The 16,578-nt window shown below is 39.1% G+C and overlaps 1 protein-coding gene across 3 annotated transcripts in view; it reads left to right on the forward strand.

Annotated features, from left to right (window-relative positions):
- Positions 1–16,578, forward strand: part of PRKAR1B (protein kinase cAMP-dependent type I regulatory subunit beta) — a 174,131-nt gene that overhangs the window by 128,168 nt on the left and 29,385 nt on the right. For all 3 annotated transcript variants that reach the window (XM_038762673.1, XM_038762672.1, XM_038762674.1), the window contains 2 exons: positions 8,485–8,545; positions 12,469–12,590. In XM_038762673.1, the coding sequence (XP_038618601.1) occupies positions 8,485–8,545; positions 12,469–12,590 (183 nt within the window). The remainder of the gene's footprint in view (positions 1–8,484; positions 8,546–12,468; positions 12,591–16,578) is intronic.

A 16,578-nucleotide genomic window follows, 5' to 3' on the forward strand; every position in this document is an offset into this window, starting at 1 on the left:
TTGTGATTCTCTTTCAGCCCTTTTTGGAAACTCTCAGTTCTTGTCAGAGACCTGGGACGAACAAGTCTGGACATCTAGCTCAAAAAGCTGTAGGGGGCTGTCGCTCTGTATGGGAAACCCTTGAAGATAGGGAGGGTTAAGTTAAAGTAAGTTAAAGACCATTGCTTTCCTGGGAAACAGCATGGTCTAGTGGAAGGTTTACAGACTTGGGAGTCAGAGGACCTGGGTTCCAATGCAGAACCACTTCATTTCAGAGCAGCAGTTTATAAATAGGAGTACTTTCAGGTTAATTGGGAAGCAGATGATTTAGATGTAGAGGGGAAAAAATGCCATTTCTGCACAATGTCTATCCCTACCAGACTAAATTGCTCCAAACCCCCAGTATTAACTGGATAGTGAGTCGGTTGTCAACTTATGCACTTATGTACATATAAACGCAGCATTAAACACAGCACTTGCGTACATATCCATAATTTATTCATTTATATTAATGTCTGTCTCCCCCACTAGACTGTAAGCTCTTGTGGGCAGAGACCGTGCCTACCAACTCTCTTTTATTGTATCCTCCCAAGCACTTAGTATAGTGATCTGCACACAGTAAGCATTCAATAAATGTGCTTGATTGATTGATTAACTCCATTTAAGACTGATATTGATACCATGAACCTTTTTTATACATGGTATAAGTTAAGTGCTTACTGTGTGCCAGGTTCTGTTCTAAGAGTTGAGGAAGATACAAGGTAATCAAGTTGGACACAGTCCATGTCCCACATCTTCATCCCCTTTTTACAGATGAGATAACTGAAGCACAGAGAAGTGAAGTGCCTTGCCCAAGGTCACACAGAAGACAAGTGGCAGAGCCAGGATTAGAACCACCGCCACCTCCCTTTAGGTTTTGCCTAATTCGGGTATCACCGGTGTATGTCTGTCCACCTCATCCGGACATCCAACTTGGAGCTCTCTCGTGCCACACCCTCTGCCTAGAATACTTTCCTCCTCCAGGCTTCCCACGTTTACTCTTTCCATCATTCAAACTGCTTTGGAAATTCCACTTCAAATTCCACTTCCTCCATAAAGTCTTTCCTGGCTTCCTTAAAGTGAGGTGTTGATATTTTCAGATCCCGCTCTGTATCTTTTTCTTCTTCTTCTACTCCCTCTTTCCATCACACATTGCATTTTCACATTTGTCCGGAAGGTAAATATTTTAATTTGTGTATTTGATATTTACCTGTATGCCTCTAAGCCCTTTTTATGTTGGACAGGAGTTTCTGAAGGTTAGAGGCTTTATGTGTTTAATGACTTGTTCAGCATTTGTGTCCAGATAGATTCTTAAGTTACATTCTTTCCGATGCCTAAACTCTTGAGTAAATTAACTGCTAATGGAAGACTCTTAAAGGCCACTAAATAAATTAGTTTTCTAAACGATAATATACTCCCCCAAGTCCCTAATTTATAAATTGCAAGAGATTTAGGCACTGGGAGATAAGGGCACTGTAAATTGATTTTTGTTTTGTGGGAGTGATTATAATTTTTAGGGGAAAATGTAAGGCAATAATAATGATATTTATTAAGCACTTATCATGCCAATCACTGTACAAAGTGCTGGCATTAGATACAAGAATATCAGGTTGTACACAGTCACTGTCTCATATGGAGCTCACAGTCTAATTAGAAGAGATTTTTACCGTTGAGGAAACTGAGGCACAGAAGTTACTGGCCCAAGGTCACACAGCAGACAAGTGGCGGAGTTGGATTTAGAACTCAAGTCCTCTGACTCCCAGGCTCTGACAATGTAGAAACCCACTCCATGAGGCATTAAAATCTATTTTAATGTCTGTCTCCCCCTTTCCCAAGCACTTAGTTCAGTGTTCTGCACAAGGTAAGTGCTCAATAAATACTATTGATTGATTGACTGGTGGGAACCATGGGCCAGACTCCCAGCTTTGGTCATCCCAGGTCTTCACAGTCAAACCCGAGAGCTACTGCAAGAGGCTGAGAATGGGATCTTTCTGAACTGTTAGCTCTTCGAAACCCACCTTCCACATCTCTTCGAAGCCCACCTTCCACATCCAAGCCTCTACCCCATTTTGCCCCATTCTCAAAATGAAAAGTTGGCACCTGGCTGCAGTTCGTTGGGCTCCATGTTCAAAGTGGTACTTTGGATGCTGTGTCCCCTCTGTACAAAGAGAATGGGGACAGCCTGCATCTTGCCCATTTGGCCTTTTGAAAAATGGAAAGAGCGAGTAAGGGGAAGTTGCTTATTTATATTCATGTCTGTCTCCCTCTCTAAACTGAAAGCCCCTTGTCAGCAGGAAACGTATCTACCAACTCTGTTGTATCGTACTCTACCAAGTGCTTGGTAGAGTGCTGTGCACACAGTGAAACACACAATAAATACCATTAATTGATTGATTGATTGAATACCACTGATTGGGAGGGGGATATTGGAAAGAAAGTGAGGAGTGAATTCTTCCTCCCCTCCCCATTGCCCCCACCCCCTCCATCTGCCCTACCCCCTTCCCCTCCCTACAGCACTTGTGTATATTTGTACATATTTACTACTCTATTTGTTTTATTAATGATGTGTATATTTATATAATTGTATTTATCTATTCTGATGGTATTGACTCCCATCTACTTGTGTTGTGTTGTTTTCTGTCACCCCCCTTCTAGACTGTGAGCGAGTTGTTGGGTAGGGACTGTCCCTATCTGTTGCCAAATTGTACTTTCCAAGTGTTTAGTACAGTGCTCTGCACACAGTAAGCGCTCAATAAATATGATTGAATGAATGAAAGAATATGAGGGGAAAGAGCAAATTCATTCATTCAATCATATTTATTGAGCACTTACTGTGTGCAGAGCATGTACTAAGCACTTAAATGAAGTGTATGTGAAATAGTAGAGGTTGGGATATATGATAGAGCTTCTAAACTGTGAGCCCGTTGGTGGGTAGAGATCGTCTCTATATGTTGCCGGTTTGTACTTCCCAAGCACTTAGTACAGTGCTCTGGAAACAGTAAACGCTCACTAAATACAATTGAATGCGTGAATGAATGAATGTTACATTAATAAATCTTCCTTAGTGACTCCCAGTCATTTGCAGCCCTTAGACATTTTATTTTAGGATTGTTAATATTTCCTCACCTTCCATTTTTTAAAACTAGCTACTACCAGGAAAATCTCCGAATTTTCACTGTGCGAAGATATCCCCCAAGTTCATGTGTTACCTATAATCGATGCTGATCTAAAGTCTTATTTAAAGTATCTGATTAAGCAATGGACAATTTTGGTAGTCCAGCTGTTGTTATCATTAAAAATCTTACAAATGAAAGTCTGATTTGAGTTCAGCTTCCATTTCACACTCTTGCTTGGGACACATTTGCATACGTAAGCCTAGAACAGTAATCCCAGTGCCAGGAGAGAAAATGTCCTATTTTCCAAAACACTATATGGCTTAATTTAATTCCTTACATACATCTAGTGAGGTCTGCTCTACTTTGGATTTCAAACTTAAAAATGACAACTTGAAACCCAGTTTTGGAAATAGCCCTTGCTGTCTCTTCCAGGGAGGGTAAAGATTATACAGCGTAAGAAAGAATGCCTCACTTACTCCATGTGAACTTCCTGGGCAGGCCGGAAAGCAAATTTTGTGGTCAGGCATATTTTGGGGGCATATTTGCAAACCTGCTTTTAAACCACTTCTGATGATGGAGTCTCCCATCAAGAGTGACAGATGAGAACCTGTGCCAAGGAATGGACTCTGGTGGTAGTGGTTTACATAGCACTAATCACACTCTTGCTTCCGTACCCAATCACGTGCCCACTAGGGCATGGAAATGGAGCAGAAATTATGGATTCAGCCGTGTCACGAGAAGGACGGAAATAACTCTTGAAAACTATAAGCACTGTGAGAACGTGATGAGAAGCAGTGTTGCCTAGTGGAAAGAGCAGGGGCCTGTGCCTGGGAGCCAGAAGGATCTGTGTTCTAATCCTGGCCCTGCCACTTGTTTACTGTGTGATCTTGGATAAGTCACTTCACTTCCGAGTACCTTAGTTACCCATCTGTAGAATGGGGATTAAGATGATGAGCCCCTTGTGGAACGTGGACTGTGTCCAGCTTGATTAGTTTTATCTACCCCTGTGCCTAGTACAGTGCCTGGCACATAGTACGTGCTTAACAAATACCATAAAAATAAAAAAAAACTGTAAATAAGAAGACTTCAAAACAGTACTGATTAGGAGAGAGTGCAGGTGATGAAAGGGGAAACAAGAGCCTTTAAACTCCACAGAATCATTCAGTGGTATTTGAGTGCTTATCGTGGGCAGACCATTGTAATAAATCCTTGAGAAAGAACAATACAATAGAGTAGATAGACATAATCCCTTCCCTCAAGGAGCTTGCAGTCTACTGAAGAAAGAAGAAAGCATTAGAAAAAGCAAGGGCACTGGAGACTTGAATTGAAAGAGAGGAATAACTCTGACTAGAGTTAATGTCTTTTATTCCACTTTGCCTTGGCACATCCTTTTTCATTTTATCTTTTCCGCATCCCCCAGAGCTGAGAATAAGGCAATAGGGCCTTTTACAAGAGAGGCTAGGGCCTGTGTTTTTCCTTGTTTCAGAAAATCAACATGTTCTCTCCATGTTCCTTCTCCTTCACTGACTATGGTAGTAACTGTAGTCTGCTTTTTCAATCAGGTGTCGTGTTACACCTCAAAATGTTTTACTACTTTTGTCGTAACTTTATTTAGTCCACAGCAGTCAATCGTTGTCAGAAATAGCAAGAACACAGCAGTCAGTCGTTGTCAAAAATAGCAAGAACTATGTTGTAGTGGTTCTTGGTGCCTTCCCGTGTCATCGTATTGTCCCATTCCAATTTGTATCTGTGCACTCTTTGTAAACAGGGTGAAAACCTTAGGAGAGGAATAGCTGTTGGTATTGAAAATGACCTGCCATCATTATTAGTAATAAAAGTAATGGTAGTAATGATTGAATAGATTAGTAATTACTTGGAATGGATAATAGCCAACCCATTATTATTCACTGAGGGTTCATCTCCTTTATGAAAAATTTATAGCATGTTAAAAACTCTCAGTAGTTGTAAACCTGTGACCCTACAGGCCTTGTCTCACCCAGGTACTCAAAGACTATAATGGGCTTCTCTGTAGGTTTTGCTGACTTAAATCTCCCTCCCTTGACCTGTAAATAGGTCATTAGATTCTAGACACCTCATTTCTTCTGTTAATGGTATTTGTACCAGGCATTGCACCAAATGCTGGGATAGATACAAGATAATCAGTTGGACACAGTCCCTTTCCACATAGGGCTTACAACTGAGAGAACCAAGGTACAGAGAAGTTAAGTGATTTGGCCAGGATTGCACAGCAGACAAGTGGTGTTGGGATTAGAACACAGTTCTTCTGACTCCCATTTCCGTGCTCTTTCCACTGGGTCACACTGCTTGTCTGCAGCTAAAGATTATATGTTTTTGTATGTTCTCCAAACCCCTACTGTCAGAGTAGGGAGCACGGAGTAGGTACTCAATAAAACCTCAATAATGGAGGCACAGCATGGCCTAGTGGATAGAGCATGGGCCTAAGAGTCAGAAGGACCTGGGTTCTAATCCCAGGTCTGCCACTTGTCTGCTGTTTGACCTTGGGCAATTCACTTCACTTCTCTGTGCCTCAGTTGCCTCATCTGAAAAAGGGGGATTAAAAGCATGAGCCCCATGTGGGACATGGCCTGTGTCCAACCTGATTAGCTTGTATGTACCCCAGTGCTTAGTATGATGCCCGGCACACAGTAAGTGCTTAGTAGATGCCAAAAGAAGAATAATAAATACATTCTGTAGTTGTCAAAAAGCAGTCTTCTCCTCTGGTTCAGCTGCCTCCTCTGTATTACCACTTATTTGCACTATCTGTGCCACTGCTCTCCTGAAGTAGCAGAGATAATAGAGACTTGATAAACTACTTTCTTGCAAAGATCTCTAAAAAGATATATGAACAAATCCCAGATAAGAATGGGAAAATTTTTAGATATCTTTTTAAAAAAGATATCTAATAATTTTCTGATTCTTATTTGGGGGTTTTTCATAAGGAAATTCCTTCTGAATTAGGAAGGCCTAGGCATTATTACATTTTATAAGTGTAGAAGCTGAGGCACAGAGCAGGTGAGTGACCTGCCCAGAGTTGTCCATTGAGTCAGTGGTGAAACTGAGATTAGGTTATACATTTCCTGATTTACACAGTCCCTGTCAATCATCCATTAACCAACCTCCCATCTCCCCTCCCTATTTTCCCTACCTTTACCTCACCTATACATTTGAATCTGTACCCCCACCCCCTCACAAGCACTTAAGTATTCACTTCCCTCCCCCTACCCCCAAGATTGGTATACGTTATCCTTATACTCAATTGTATCCCTACCTGTAATTTATTTTAATGCCCTTCTCCATTGCTAGATTGTAAATTCCTTGAGGGCAGGGATCATGTCTGCCTACTCTATTGAACTTTCCCCAGTGCTTAATATAGGGTTTTGTTCCCAGTACGTTCCCAATAAATATTACTGATTGGTATCTGTGGAGTACCATCATCACTATCAATGTATTTATCGAGTGTTTAGTATATCCAGAGGTACTAAGCAGTTGGGAGAGTACAATAGGATAAGTAGACACAATCCCTGCCCTCACAGGCCTTAAAAATCTATCAGGGTAGAAGGACATTAAAATAAATGACATAGTAAGTGAGGCAACCATGTGTAAGGATATGTACATAAGTGCTGTTGGGGTAGGGATGGGGTGAGGACCTAAGTACTTAGAGGGTATGGACTTAAGTGCAAAGATGATGCAGTAGAGAAGGAAAATAGATTGAGGAGATGAGAGGTTAGTCAGGGAAGGCTTCCTGGAAGAGATGTGATTTTAGTAGGGCTTTTAAGATTGGGAAAGTAGTGACTTGTATGTAGGGGAAAGAGTTCCATGCAGGGAGAGGTATGAGCACGTGGTAGGGAGTGAGAGAGTTGAGAATGAGGCGCAATAATGAGTAGGTTGGTATTAATCAATCATTGGTTTTCATGGAGCACTTACCATGTGCAGAGAACTGTACTAAGTAATAATGATGATGGTATTCGTTAAGCACTTATTATGTGCCAAACATTCATTCATTCATTCAGTCGTATTTATTGAGCACTTACTGTGTGCAGAGCACTGAACTAAGCACTTGGGAAGTACAAGTTGGCAACATATAGAGACGGTCCCTACCCAACAGCGGGCTCACACTTTTCTAAGCACTGGCGTAGATGCAAGGTAATCAGGTTGCCCCACGTGGGGCTCACAGTCTTAATTCCCATTTTTCAGATGAGGTAACTGAGGCACAGAGAAGTTAAGTGATTTGCCCAAAGTCACACAGCTGACAAGTGGCAGAGCCGGAATTAGAACGCCATGACCTCTGATTCCCAAGCCCGTGCTCTTTCCACTAAGCCAAGCTGCTTCTCCAGTGCTTAGGAGAGTACTTACAAGAGTGGAAGATTCCCTGCCCACCGTGAGTTTGCAGTGTGGTATTAGAAGAGTAAAATGTGCCGGCTGTGTTGTAGGTGGAGAGAAGCAAGGATAAGTATGAGGGAAAGAGTTGAGTGGATGGCCAACCACTGGAGGATTTTGAGGAGTGGGGAGACGTGCTCAAAATGCTTGACCTACTTTAGTAACTCCTGAGTGCTAAGCACCATACTAAACACTTGGGAAGTACAAAAGTTAGCAAGACACATTCCTTGCCTTCAAAGACCTTGCAATTTAATGTTGGAGACTGGTAAAAGTTATTTACAAATTAGTTTTTTTAAATAATTGTAAAACTGTTGGAACTCTTTATCATAAATAAAAGGATCTGATTACTAGGAAAGATCTTCTAGTAAACGCATGTCTAATGAACATTGTAACTACATTTTTTTTGCAAGCATTAATTACCACTTTTTAAATAAATAAAAATGATGTTAAATGCCAGGTTTCCCATTTATTTTATTCATATACTCTTGCTAATTTCAGGGAATGGCAATTGCATTTTTACTTATTTAATTGTGAATTTATTATAAAGGCATTCTTGCATAACTTTTGAATAATATGACTCTAAAGCTGTTTGGAATTATTTCATTTTTGAACGTACACTTAAATATATACATATGTACTTGAGTACCAAGAGTAGGAATAAGATTTGTAAGCACAAGTACACTTATCCCCTTTATTATACTGCCTCCATTCATGGGATGATATTTTTTAAAAATTTAATTAAGCCCAGCGGGAACATGTTCAATGGTGTTAAAATCTGAGTCCTGGTACCGTGTATTAATTGTAAATGAAAGAGTAATTTTAGCTTTGGGTTGTGTATTCTATCTGCCCTTCAGATAGGAAACAGTTCAGAAAAGACATTTGTAGGAGCACACTATGCAAATATTTGTATAATGCCTTGTGCTCTTATCAGTTTCTTTCTTCTCTCTATTAGGGCAGCACACTGAGGAAACGGAAGATGTATGAGGAATTCCTAAGCAAGGTCTCCATTTTGGGTCAGTTGTTCTTTATTCTTCAGTGTCTGTGTGTCTCTATCATGCGTGCTGGCTAAGTGTATTTCTGTTTGGGAAGAAATGGTGAAAGCGGTAAACTATCTAGCAGAATTCTTCCCAGTCGAATGTCCATCTAGAAAAACATGTCAGAAGCGTACAATCGCGGGGGTAGGAAGAGATTTTAAAAGGTCATCTCTGCTAGCTTTTTAGTTGAAGACTGGCCCACAGGCTAGGGGACTGAAAAAAACTAGGTGTAGTTTAAAATCAAACTACAGATAATTTTTTAAAAATAAAAATGAAGGGAAAAATCAGCCCCTTGCTGAGGCATTGCACCAATGCTCATAACTATCGGGAGTATAATAATAATAATGATAATAATGATGGCATTTATTAAGTGCTTACTATGTGCAAGCACTGTTCTAAGCACTGGGGAGGTTACAAGGTGATCAGGTTGTCCCACGGGGGGCTCACAGTCTTAATCCCCATTTTACAGATGAGGTAACTGGGGCACAGAGAAGTGAAGTGACTTGCCCAAAGTCACACAGCTGACAATTGGCGGAGCTGGGATTTGAACCCATAACCTCTGACTCCAAAGCCCGTGCTCTTTCCACTGAGCAACGCTGCTTCTCTGCATATCTTCAAGGCCTTGGAGTCAGAAGGTCGTGGGTTTTACTTCCAGCTTTGCCACTTGTCTGCTGTGTGATACTGGGCAAGGCACTTCACTTCTCTGGGCCTCAGTTACCACATCTGTAAAATGGAGATTAAGACTATAAACCCCATATAGGACAAGGACTATGTCCAACTCAATTTGCTTGCCTCTACCCCAGTGCTTAGTAGAGTGCCTGGCACACAGTAACCACTTAAAAATATCACTATTATTATCATTATTATTATTATTATTAATTTGACATTGATAAGGAGGGCCATTCAAGTGCACAGCTACCAGCAGCGTGGCATCTGGCCTGAAGAACTGTCCAGTAACATAATTTTTTTTAATGGTGGTATTTGTTAAGCACTTATTATGTGCTAATCACTGATACAAAATAATCAGGTTGGAAATAATCCCCCTTTTTTTTCCCATTGGTCCCACTTAGTGGGAATAATCTGCTAGGCAATAAGAATAAGAATAATGGTATTTATTACGCACTTACTATGTGTCAAGCAGTGTTCTAAGCTCTGGGGTAGATACAAGCTCATCAGGTTGGACACCGTCCCTGTCCCACATGAGGCTCACAGTCTTAAACCCCATTTTACAGATGAGGTAACAGGCACAGAGAAGTTAAGTGACTTGCCCAAAGGCATACAGCTGACAAGTGGCAGAGCCACTAGATGACTCTGTGGTATAAAGGACGTTTGGAAAGATGAGAAATTTAGTATCATGTTTTACTATCATCCAAGATGTTTCTACTTGAAAGGTGAGAAACGTTTCCTTGTAAAAGAGATGATGTAACCTCTCATATAATTTTGTGGACATTAAACTAACTAACACCCCAAAATCGAAATGGTCTGAAGTCTATTTTTTTTTTTGGTCTTTGGTCTTTTTACAATCTTGTCAAGCATTCTTAAACCATCTGTTTAGCTTCATGCGTGTGGATAATGTTTTTCTTTGATTAATGTGATAGTCACAAAATGTGGACATGTTCTTGATGGCCTTCAGTAGGAAAAACAACAAGCTTCTAATCCCTCCTGATCAATCACCATTAAAAGAAGAAAAGTCTCTAATAAATGGAGCAGAGTTAGACAATACAGAAAGGTTGACTTTGGAGGAAGTGTATCATGTTTCAGTTGAGAAATTTACCTTCAGAGTGTATTCTTAAATTATATTGTCTTAGACTAAGTAAACTATTTCTAGTTATAATTCTAAATTTTAATTGCATAAATATGAAAAGAAAATTGTACTTAAAAAAGAAGATTGGTCCTCTTTCCTGGAGAGTGAAAAAGAGTGAAAATGGAGTTGAGTTCTCTACATGGTCGCTGCTGAAAGTCAGCAGTTGCACAACGTGAATAGGCAGAATTTAGCATTGAATTATTCTTTTAGATAATTTTTCTTTCCAGCACAACAAGAGCACCTGCTTCCTTGCTGAATTTAAGATTGTTTTTCAACACTGGAAACATCAATTTTTCTAAATTATTTCATGATGCTTTATAAAATTGCACCTGCATTTATTTTGGGTAGTCTCAGTGTTGAAATGTTTACAATGAATTTCTTGAAAAGATTCATTAATTATCACAAACTCCAGTCATAGGTTGCTGCTGTAAGTATATTCTGTGATTTCTAAATATAGCACGTTTTTAGCATTCAGTGTATTGATTGTTTCAAGGGGTCTGAATTTAGTTGAAAAGACTGAAAATGTTTTTTGTTCTTAAAGAACTGCCACAAATCCATTTGACATTTTAGAATTTTGTTGAATAAAGCTGACATGGCCTTATCTTCTCCTTCCTCTTGATCTCTTCTCTCGGATCTCTTCTAATCTTGGCAAAATACAATAGAGGGATTTTTTTTCAATGATTATAAAGCTGTTGAAACTCTTTATCAGAAATAAACGTTCTCAAATTACTAGGAAAAGTCTGCTAGTAAACAAATGTGGAATCGAATCTAGTAACTACTTTTTTGGGCAAGCATAATGCTGTTAATTACCATTTTGAAAATAAATACAAATTATGTTGTTAAATGCCAGGCTTACCATGTATTTTATTCTTATCCTCGTAGTAGTACCAGGGATATTATAATCAGTATTCTTGCATAACTTCTAAATAATATGACTCTAACATTGTTCTGAATTATTAAATGACCATGTCCATAATGCCAGAGCACATTTTTTTAGATTGTTTCTGAGCAAACTTACTTAAAATGACATCAATTCACTTGCACTACAACTACAAAATTGTGTAGGTTTTTGAATAGAAACCAGCTGTTCATCTTTCAATATAAGTACTATTGTATAATTTGTAACATTAAAACTGGCAAGAAGTTTTTTAGCGATTCCCATTGTTAACCTAGTTTTTAAATAAATTGACTTTACCTTTATTTTTAGCATCTGCCCTATATACGGGGCAAAATCAAATGAAATTTTCTTTACCAAAAAAAGAAAAGGCAATAATTATTCAAATAAATTTTTTTCCTACAGAAAGCACATATCTCTTCCCTGCTTTGGAAGAGGTGGAAAAAAGATAGACATGGAAATTTTAATTTTAATTTCTATTTAGGCATTTTCACCTTAAACAGTTAAAACTAGGATATGTTTCTAAATTAGAACATTAAGGCCAGTACAAATTCCTTCAGTATTTCCCAGATTGATGACGATGCTATTTGGTTGCACAGTTTGCTTTCGCTATTAAATTATTTTCCCATTTGAAGTCGTCAAGCATTCAAAAGTAATTAATGAGTGCTTATTGTTTGCAGAGCACTGTACTAAGTGCTTGGGAGATTAAAAAAATCAATAGAAAACCTTTGCAGTCCAAGTAATAGTATTTTTTTTTCTTTTGCAATCAGCAAAAGTGATTCTTGCTAAATAATTTGCTATTACCTATGCCTAATTTTCAGGTTTGACTAATTAGATCTCTTAGTGTGTTATACCATGTATAGCTGTTAAAGGCTGGGTTCTAATCATATGTTGCAAGCGTCCAACTTAATTTTAAAGTGCCTGGGATTTTGAAGTATAAAGAGATTGGAAAAAGCATTTTTGTAACCTTTGCTGCCTTATGTGTTATTCATTATTCCCTCAGCAAAGATTAATCATCACATAGCTATTTTTCAGATTTATTTTGAATATACATTTTGAAGGAAAAGGCAAAAAAATTATCTTGTTTTCAAATGTTTCAGGAGGAGTAATGATAGCATTGTCATGGTTTAGGTCCCAAATTCCACGTCTTATGAGATATAATGAACAGTTCTTTGTTTGTCTTTTTAATCTCTATTGCTTTAGAATCATTGGATAAATGGGAGCGACTGACAGTGGCTGATGCACTTGAACCTGTCCAGTTTGAAGATGGAGAAAAAATTGTTGTTCAGGGTGAACCAGGGGATGATTTCTTCATTATTACAGAGGTGAGTCCTACTTCATGAGACTTCTCTATCTCTCTACTAGCAAAGTAATGTTTGTAGCCCTTATTATCTGGATTTTGGGATCATCTAGGCCAGTTTGCATTTAGCCCTCACTCTAGCATTCGTCTAAAAAACAGGCAATTCCGAGAAATGCTGGAACATCCTCTTCTATTCTCGAAAATTGTCACTCAGTGGCATTCCCCATCAGTTAGTCATTGAGATTCATTTATTCATTCAATCGTATTTATTGAGTGCTTGGGTGCTTCAAAGGGTGACCCAGATTTCCTGAGGTGAGGGAATGGCTTTGGTTCGGCTCCCCTAACCACTTTGCCCAGCGAACTACCATTCCTAAAACTCCCTTCCTCCAGGCCATTGGTTTTAATATGGTTTGTTGAGTATTAGATTAGTTTTAAATTAAAGGCTTCTCTGGGTCCTTCAGATTATCAATCAGCTAAACTAGGTCCAATTCCGATGAGTCTAAATAGTGAAAAACCTAGTGTAGATAATACCTTGGATTTCTTCCTAAGAACTCTTTCTTCAGAAGGAACAAACTTTGGCCATAGAATGGAAAATGTAGATCTTCTCTCCAAAAGAAGTTCAACAAATATTGTGTTACCTTTAAATGATGATGGTGTCTCCTGTCAGGAATGATGGATGAGCCTCAGTCCTGAGATTTCAGATCGAAGAATCTGTGCAAAGGAATTGATTATAGTCGCTAGTGGTTTTGCACAATACCACTCACACCCTTTAATCCCCGCTGGTCATTTCCTGGACCAGAGGAACATGGAGTGCAACAAGCAAAACTAATAAATAGGCGGGCTGGGTTACAGCGCATTGCAGAGTTCACTTAAAGATATTTTGAGAAGCAGCATGGATATAGCACAGTCTGGGAAGTCAGAAGGACCTGGGTTCTAATCCCAGCTCTGCCACTTGTCTGCTGTGGGACCCGAGGCAAATCACTTTTGTTCCCTCATCTGTAAAACGGGGATTAAGAATGGGAGCCCTTTGTGTGACACAGACTGTGTCCAACCTGATTATCTTGTATCTACCCCAGCACTTAGAACGGTGCCTGGCACGTAGTAAGCTCTTAACAAATACCACAGAATTATTTTACTTGCTAGATCCATTTCCAACTGAAGTGACGAAAATGTAGTGTTACAGTGCCATAGCACAGTGACCCGGCAGCTCTTTGCTGTTCACATTAGCCAGCTGTCTTTTTTTTTTCCAGGACTCGTGCTGGGTCCTGCAGAATGCCCTGAGGTGCTCTGTAGTCAAAAAAACATTACCACTTGGTGGTATAGTCTGAAAAGATGGAACTAGGAGTAGAATCCAGATTTCCTGACTCTCAGAGAAGTAGTCTTTCCACTGGACCAACAGCAGGATTTATCTATTGAATAACTCCTTGAAGGCAGGCACCACGATCACTGATTCTCTTGTACTTTCCTAAGTGCTTAATATAATCTCTGCACGCAGTAAGTGCTCAATAAATATTATTGATCATCATTATCATCAATGGTACTTATTGGGTGCTTCCTGGGTTCAGGGAACTGTACTAAGTATTTGGCACTATACCAAGCACTTAGGATTGTATTATTGATGATAAATAACTTGTAACGAGCCCTGAAAATGGCTATGATGGAACAAATATCTGAATGATTCTTTGATCTTTTAAATTGGCTACTGATTTGGGTTTTTAGTTGTGAGATCCATACGATTGTTGCTTTTTGTGGACATTGTTGGGTCAAATTTACTCAAGAAATTAACGTTTAATCCCTAAAGAAATATACGTGAGTGTTGGTAAATATGAATAGGAGAAGAATAAAGGTGCCATGGTAGAAGTCTGGGTAGTCCTAGAATAGCCAAAGTTACTTCAGGTCAGAATTTAATGGTGGAAGAAGACTTAAACAAACCAGATATTTGCTGTAAAACCAGTTAAGCGAGCCTGAGATCATCAAATAGATTTTTCATTGTGTCGGGACAGTTTTCATGTTCAGAAAATAGAGGAATTCACTAACTTAAACATCCTTGATTTGATTCTTACTAGGAGGGAGAGATTAGTCAAGGATCTAAAAATGTCAAATGGGAAAGAGAGATGGGGAGGATATATTGAGTGATGCCCCCAAGAGACTGGTCTGACTGTGTTTATTTCTCAGTGATTAGGGTGAAGAAATTGAGATATTACACTTTTCAAGTTTGCAGTTGATACTAGATTGGATGGGGGTCACTAACACTTTTTGGGAGTACAATTTAGAGTCACTTGGATTAATTCTATATATTTAAAAATACCAGAATGTCTTGGTAAGTGCTACTATTTGTAAAGTCGTTAATGCATGCTTTAAAATTGAAGTCCATGACTCCCTGGAGTCATAAGATATGGTAGACCATGTTAATTTTTTTTTTTTGCCATCAATCCAAATCTCAGCAGCTGTTCACAGGAGGAGGACGGGAAAATACCCTTTGGTAACTGTTTGTGCATGCCGCCAATTTTCCACACTGGATTTGATGGCTACAAAAATCCAGTTTATCTCTTTAGGAGGCGCCTGTGCCTTTCCGTAGGAAGATGTAAAAACCTTCCAACAACCACTTATTTTTGTGTACAATGGTTAAAGCTGTAACCTCTAGTATTGCCGTGGTGCAATGTTGTCAACTTCCTGTTATAAACTCATTTTGTTTTCCAGAGGAATGTAGAATAGCAGTAAATGTTCACTTTGAGATAACGTATGCTGCACTGTGTAGTCCAGAAATGAATTATCCAGCAAATTTAATTTATTGCTGTTCTATTTTCCCTGGTCGAAAATGTGTTCCCATTTTGGCTCACTGCCTGCAGTGATCATAGTGTACCTTTATCACCCGTAATCTCAGAGCAGTCTCCCCAATTTTATATCAATCAAATCATAAATACCAGAGGATCTTGGAATCACTTTTCTCACTATTGAAATGTGACCCCCTCTGGAGGAAAAATACAGTTAGCACTTTGGAGTTGTGGGCAAGAAAAGTGTCACTTCTTTATTCTAGACTCCCCAAGTGCCCTCTACAGTGCTTCTACTACTACTACTAGAAGAAAATTGAATGACCTAAAAATGTGCTTATGGAAAAACTATTGAAGCTTTAGGGGATTCATAGAGAAGGATGGCAGTTGTCTTTTAAGTGAATTTTGGCCAGAAACCTAGTACCTGTTCTCTTACACAATTATATAATATGAAATCTTTTGTAGAGCACAGTCCACCTAAAAAACTGTTTCCGTACCACACGGAACATCTTATAAAATCATTTCTCATGAATTTTGGCCAGAAACCTAGTACCTGTTCTCTTACACAATTATATAATATGAAATCTTTTGTAGAGCATAGTCCACCAAAAAAACTGTTTCTGTACCACACAGAACATCTTATAAAATCATTTCTCAAATATCAGTTGTAATGGGGAACGTGAAGAGCATAATAATGAAATCCAGATCATGTAAAAAAAAATCTTCAACATCGTTTTCCATAAAGCCTTTTATTAGAGTTGTTAACAAATAGTACAATTTACTAATTTGAGTTTCCTTTCCCCTACCTCCCCAAGTCATGCAATGATTAGAGGAGATACAAATGAGGAGTGAAATAGTCAAAAGAGAAACAGTAAGAAGGGGGAAGAGAGACAAAGAGATCATCTAAACCCATAAACTAGATCACCAATCCCAGAATAACCATTGTGTACCTTGCATAAGTGGAAAATATTATTTTAAAGAGGGGAGGTCAGTTCGGTGACTATTGAGCGCCATTGCTCCTGTGGATTTGATTCTGTGGGCATGAAGCCATTAGATTTCCTGCTCCAGCTTTTTGGATGAGGAAAGCAGCCACAAGCCAGTCGATCTTCTTGGAACCAGATGGAGACTGGGACTGGAACCATGGAGCCATGATGTTGGCTCCATTTCTTGCCTTCTGCCAAAGTCATAATAATAATAATCGTGGCATTTATCAAGCACTTTACTATGTGCCAAGCACTGAGG

This window comes from Tachyglossus aculeatus, chromosome 21, assembly GCF_015852505.1.
Source record: "Tachyglossus aculeatus isolate mTacAcu1 chromosome 21, mTacAcu1.pri, whole genome shotgun sequence".
NCBI lineage: Eukaryota > Metazoa > Chordata > Mammalia > Monotremata > Tachyglossidae > Tachyglossus > Tachyglossus aculeatus.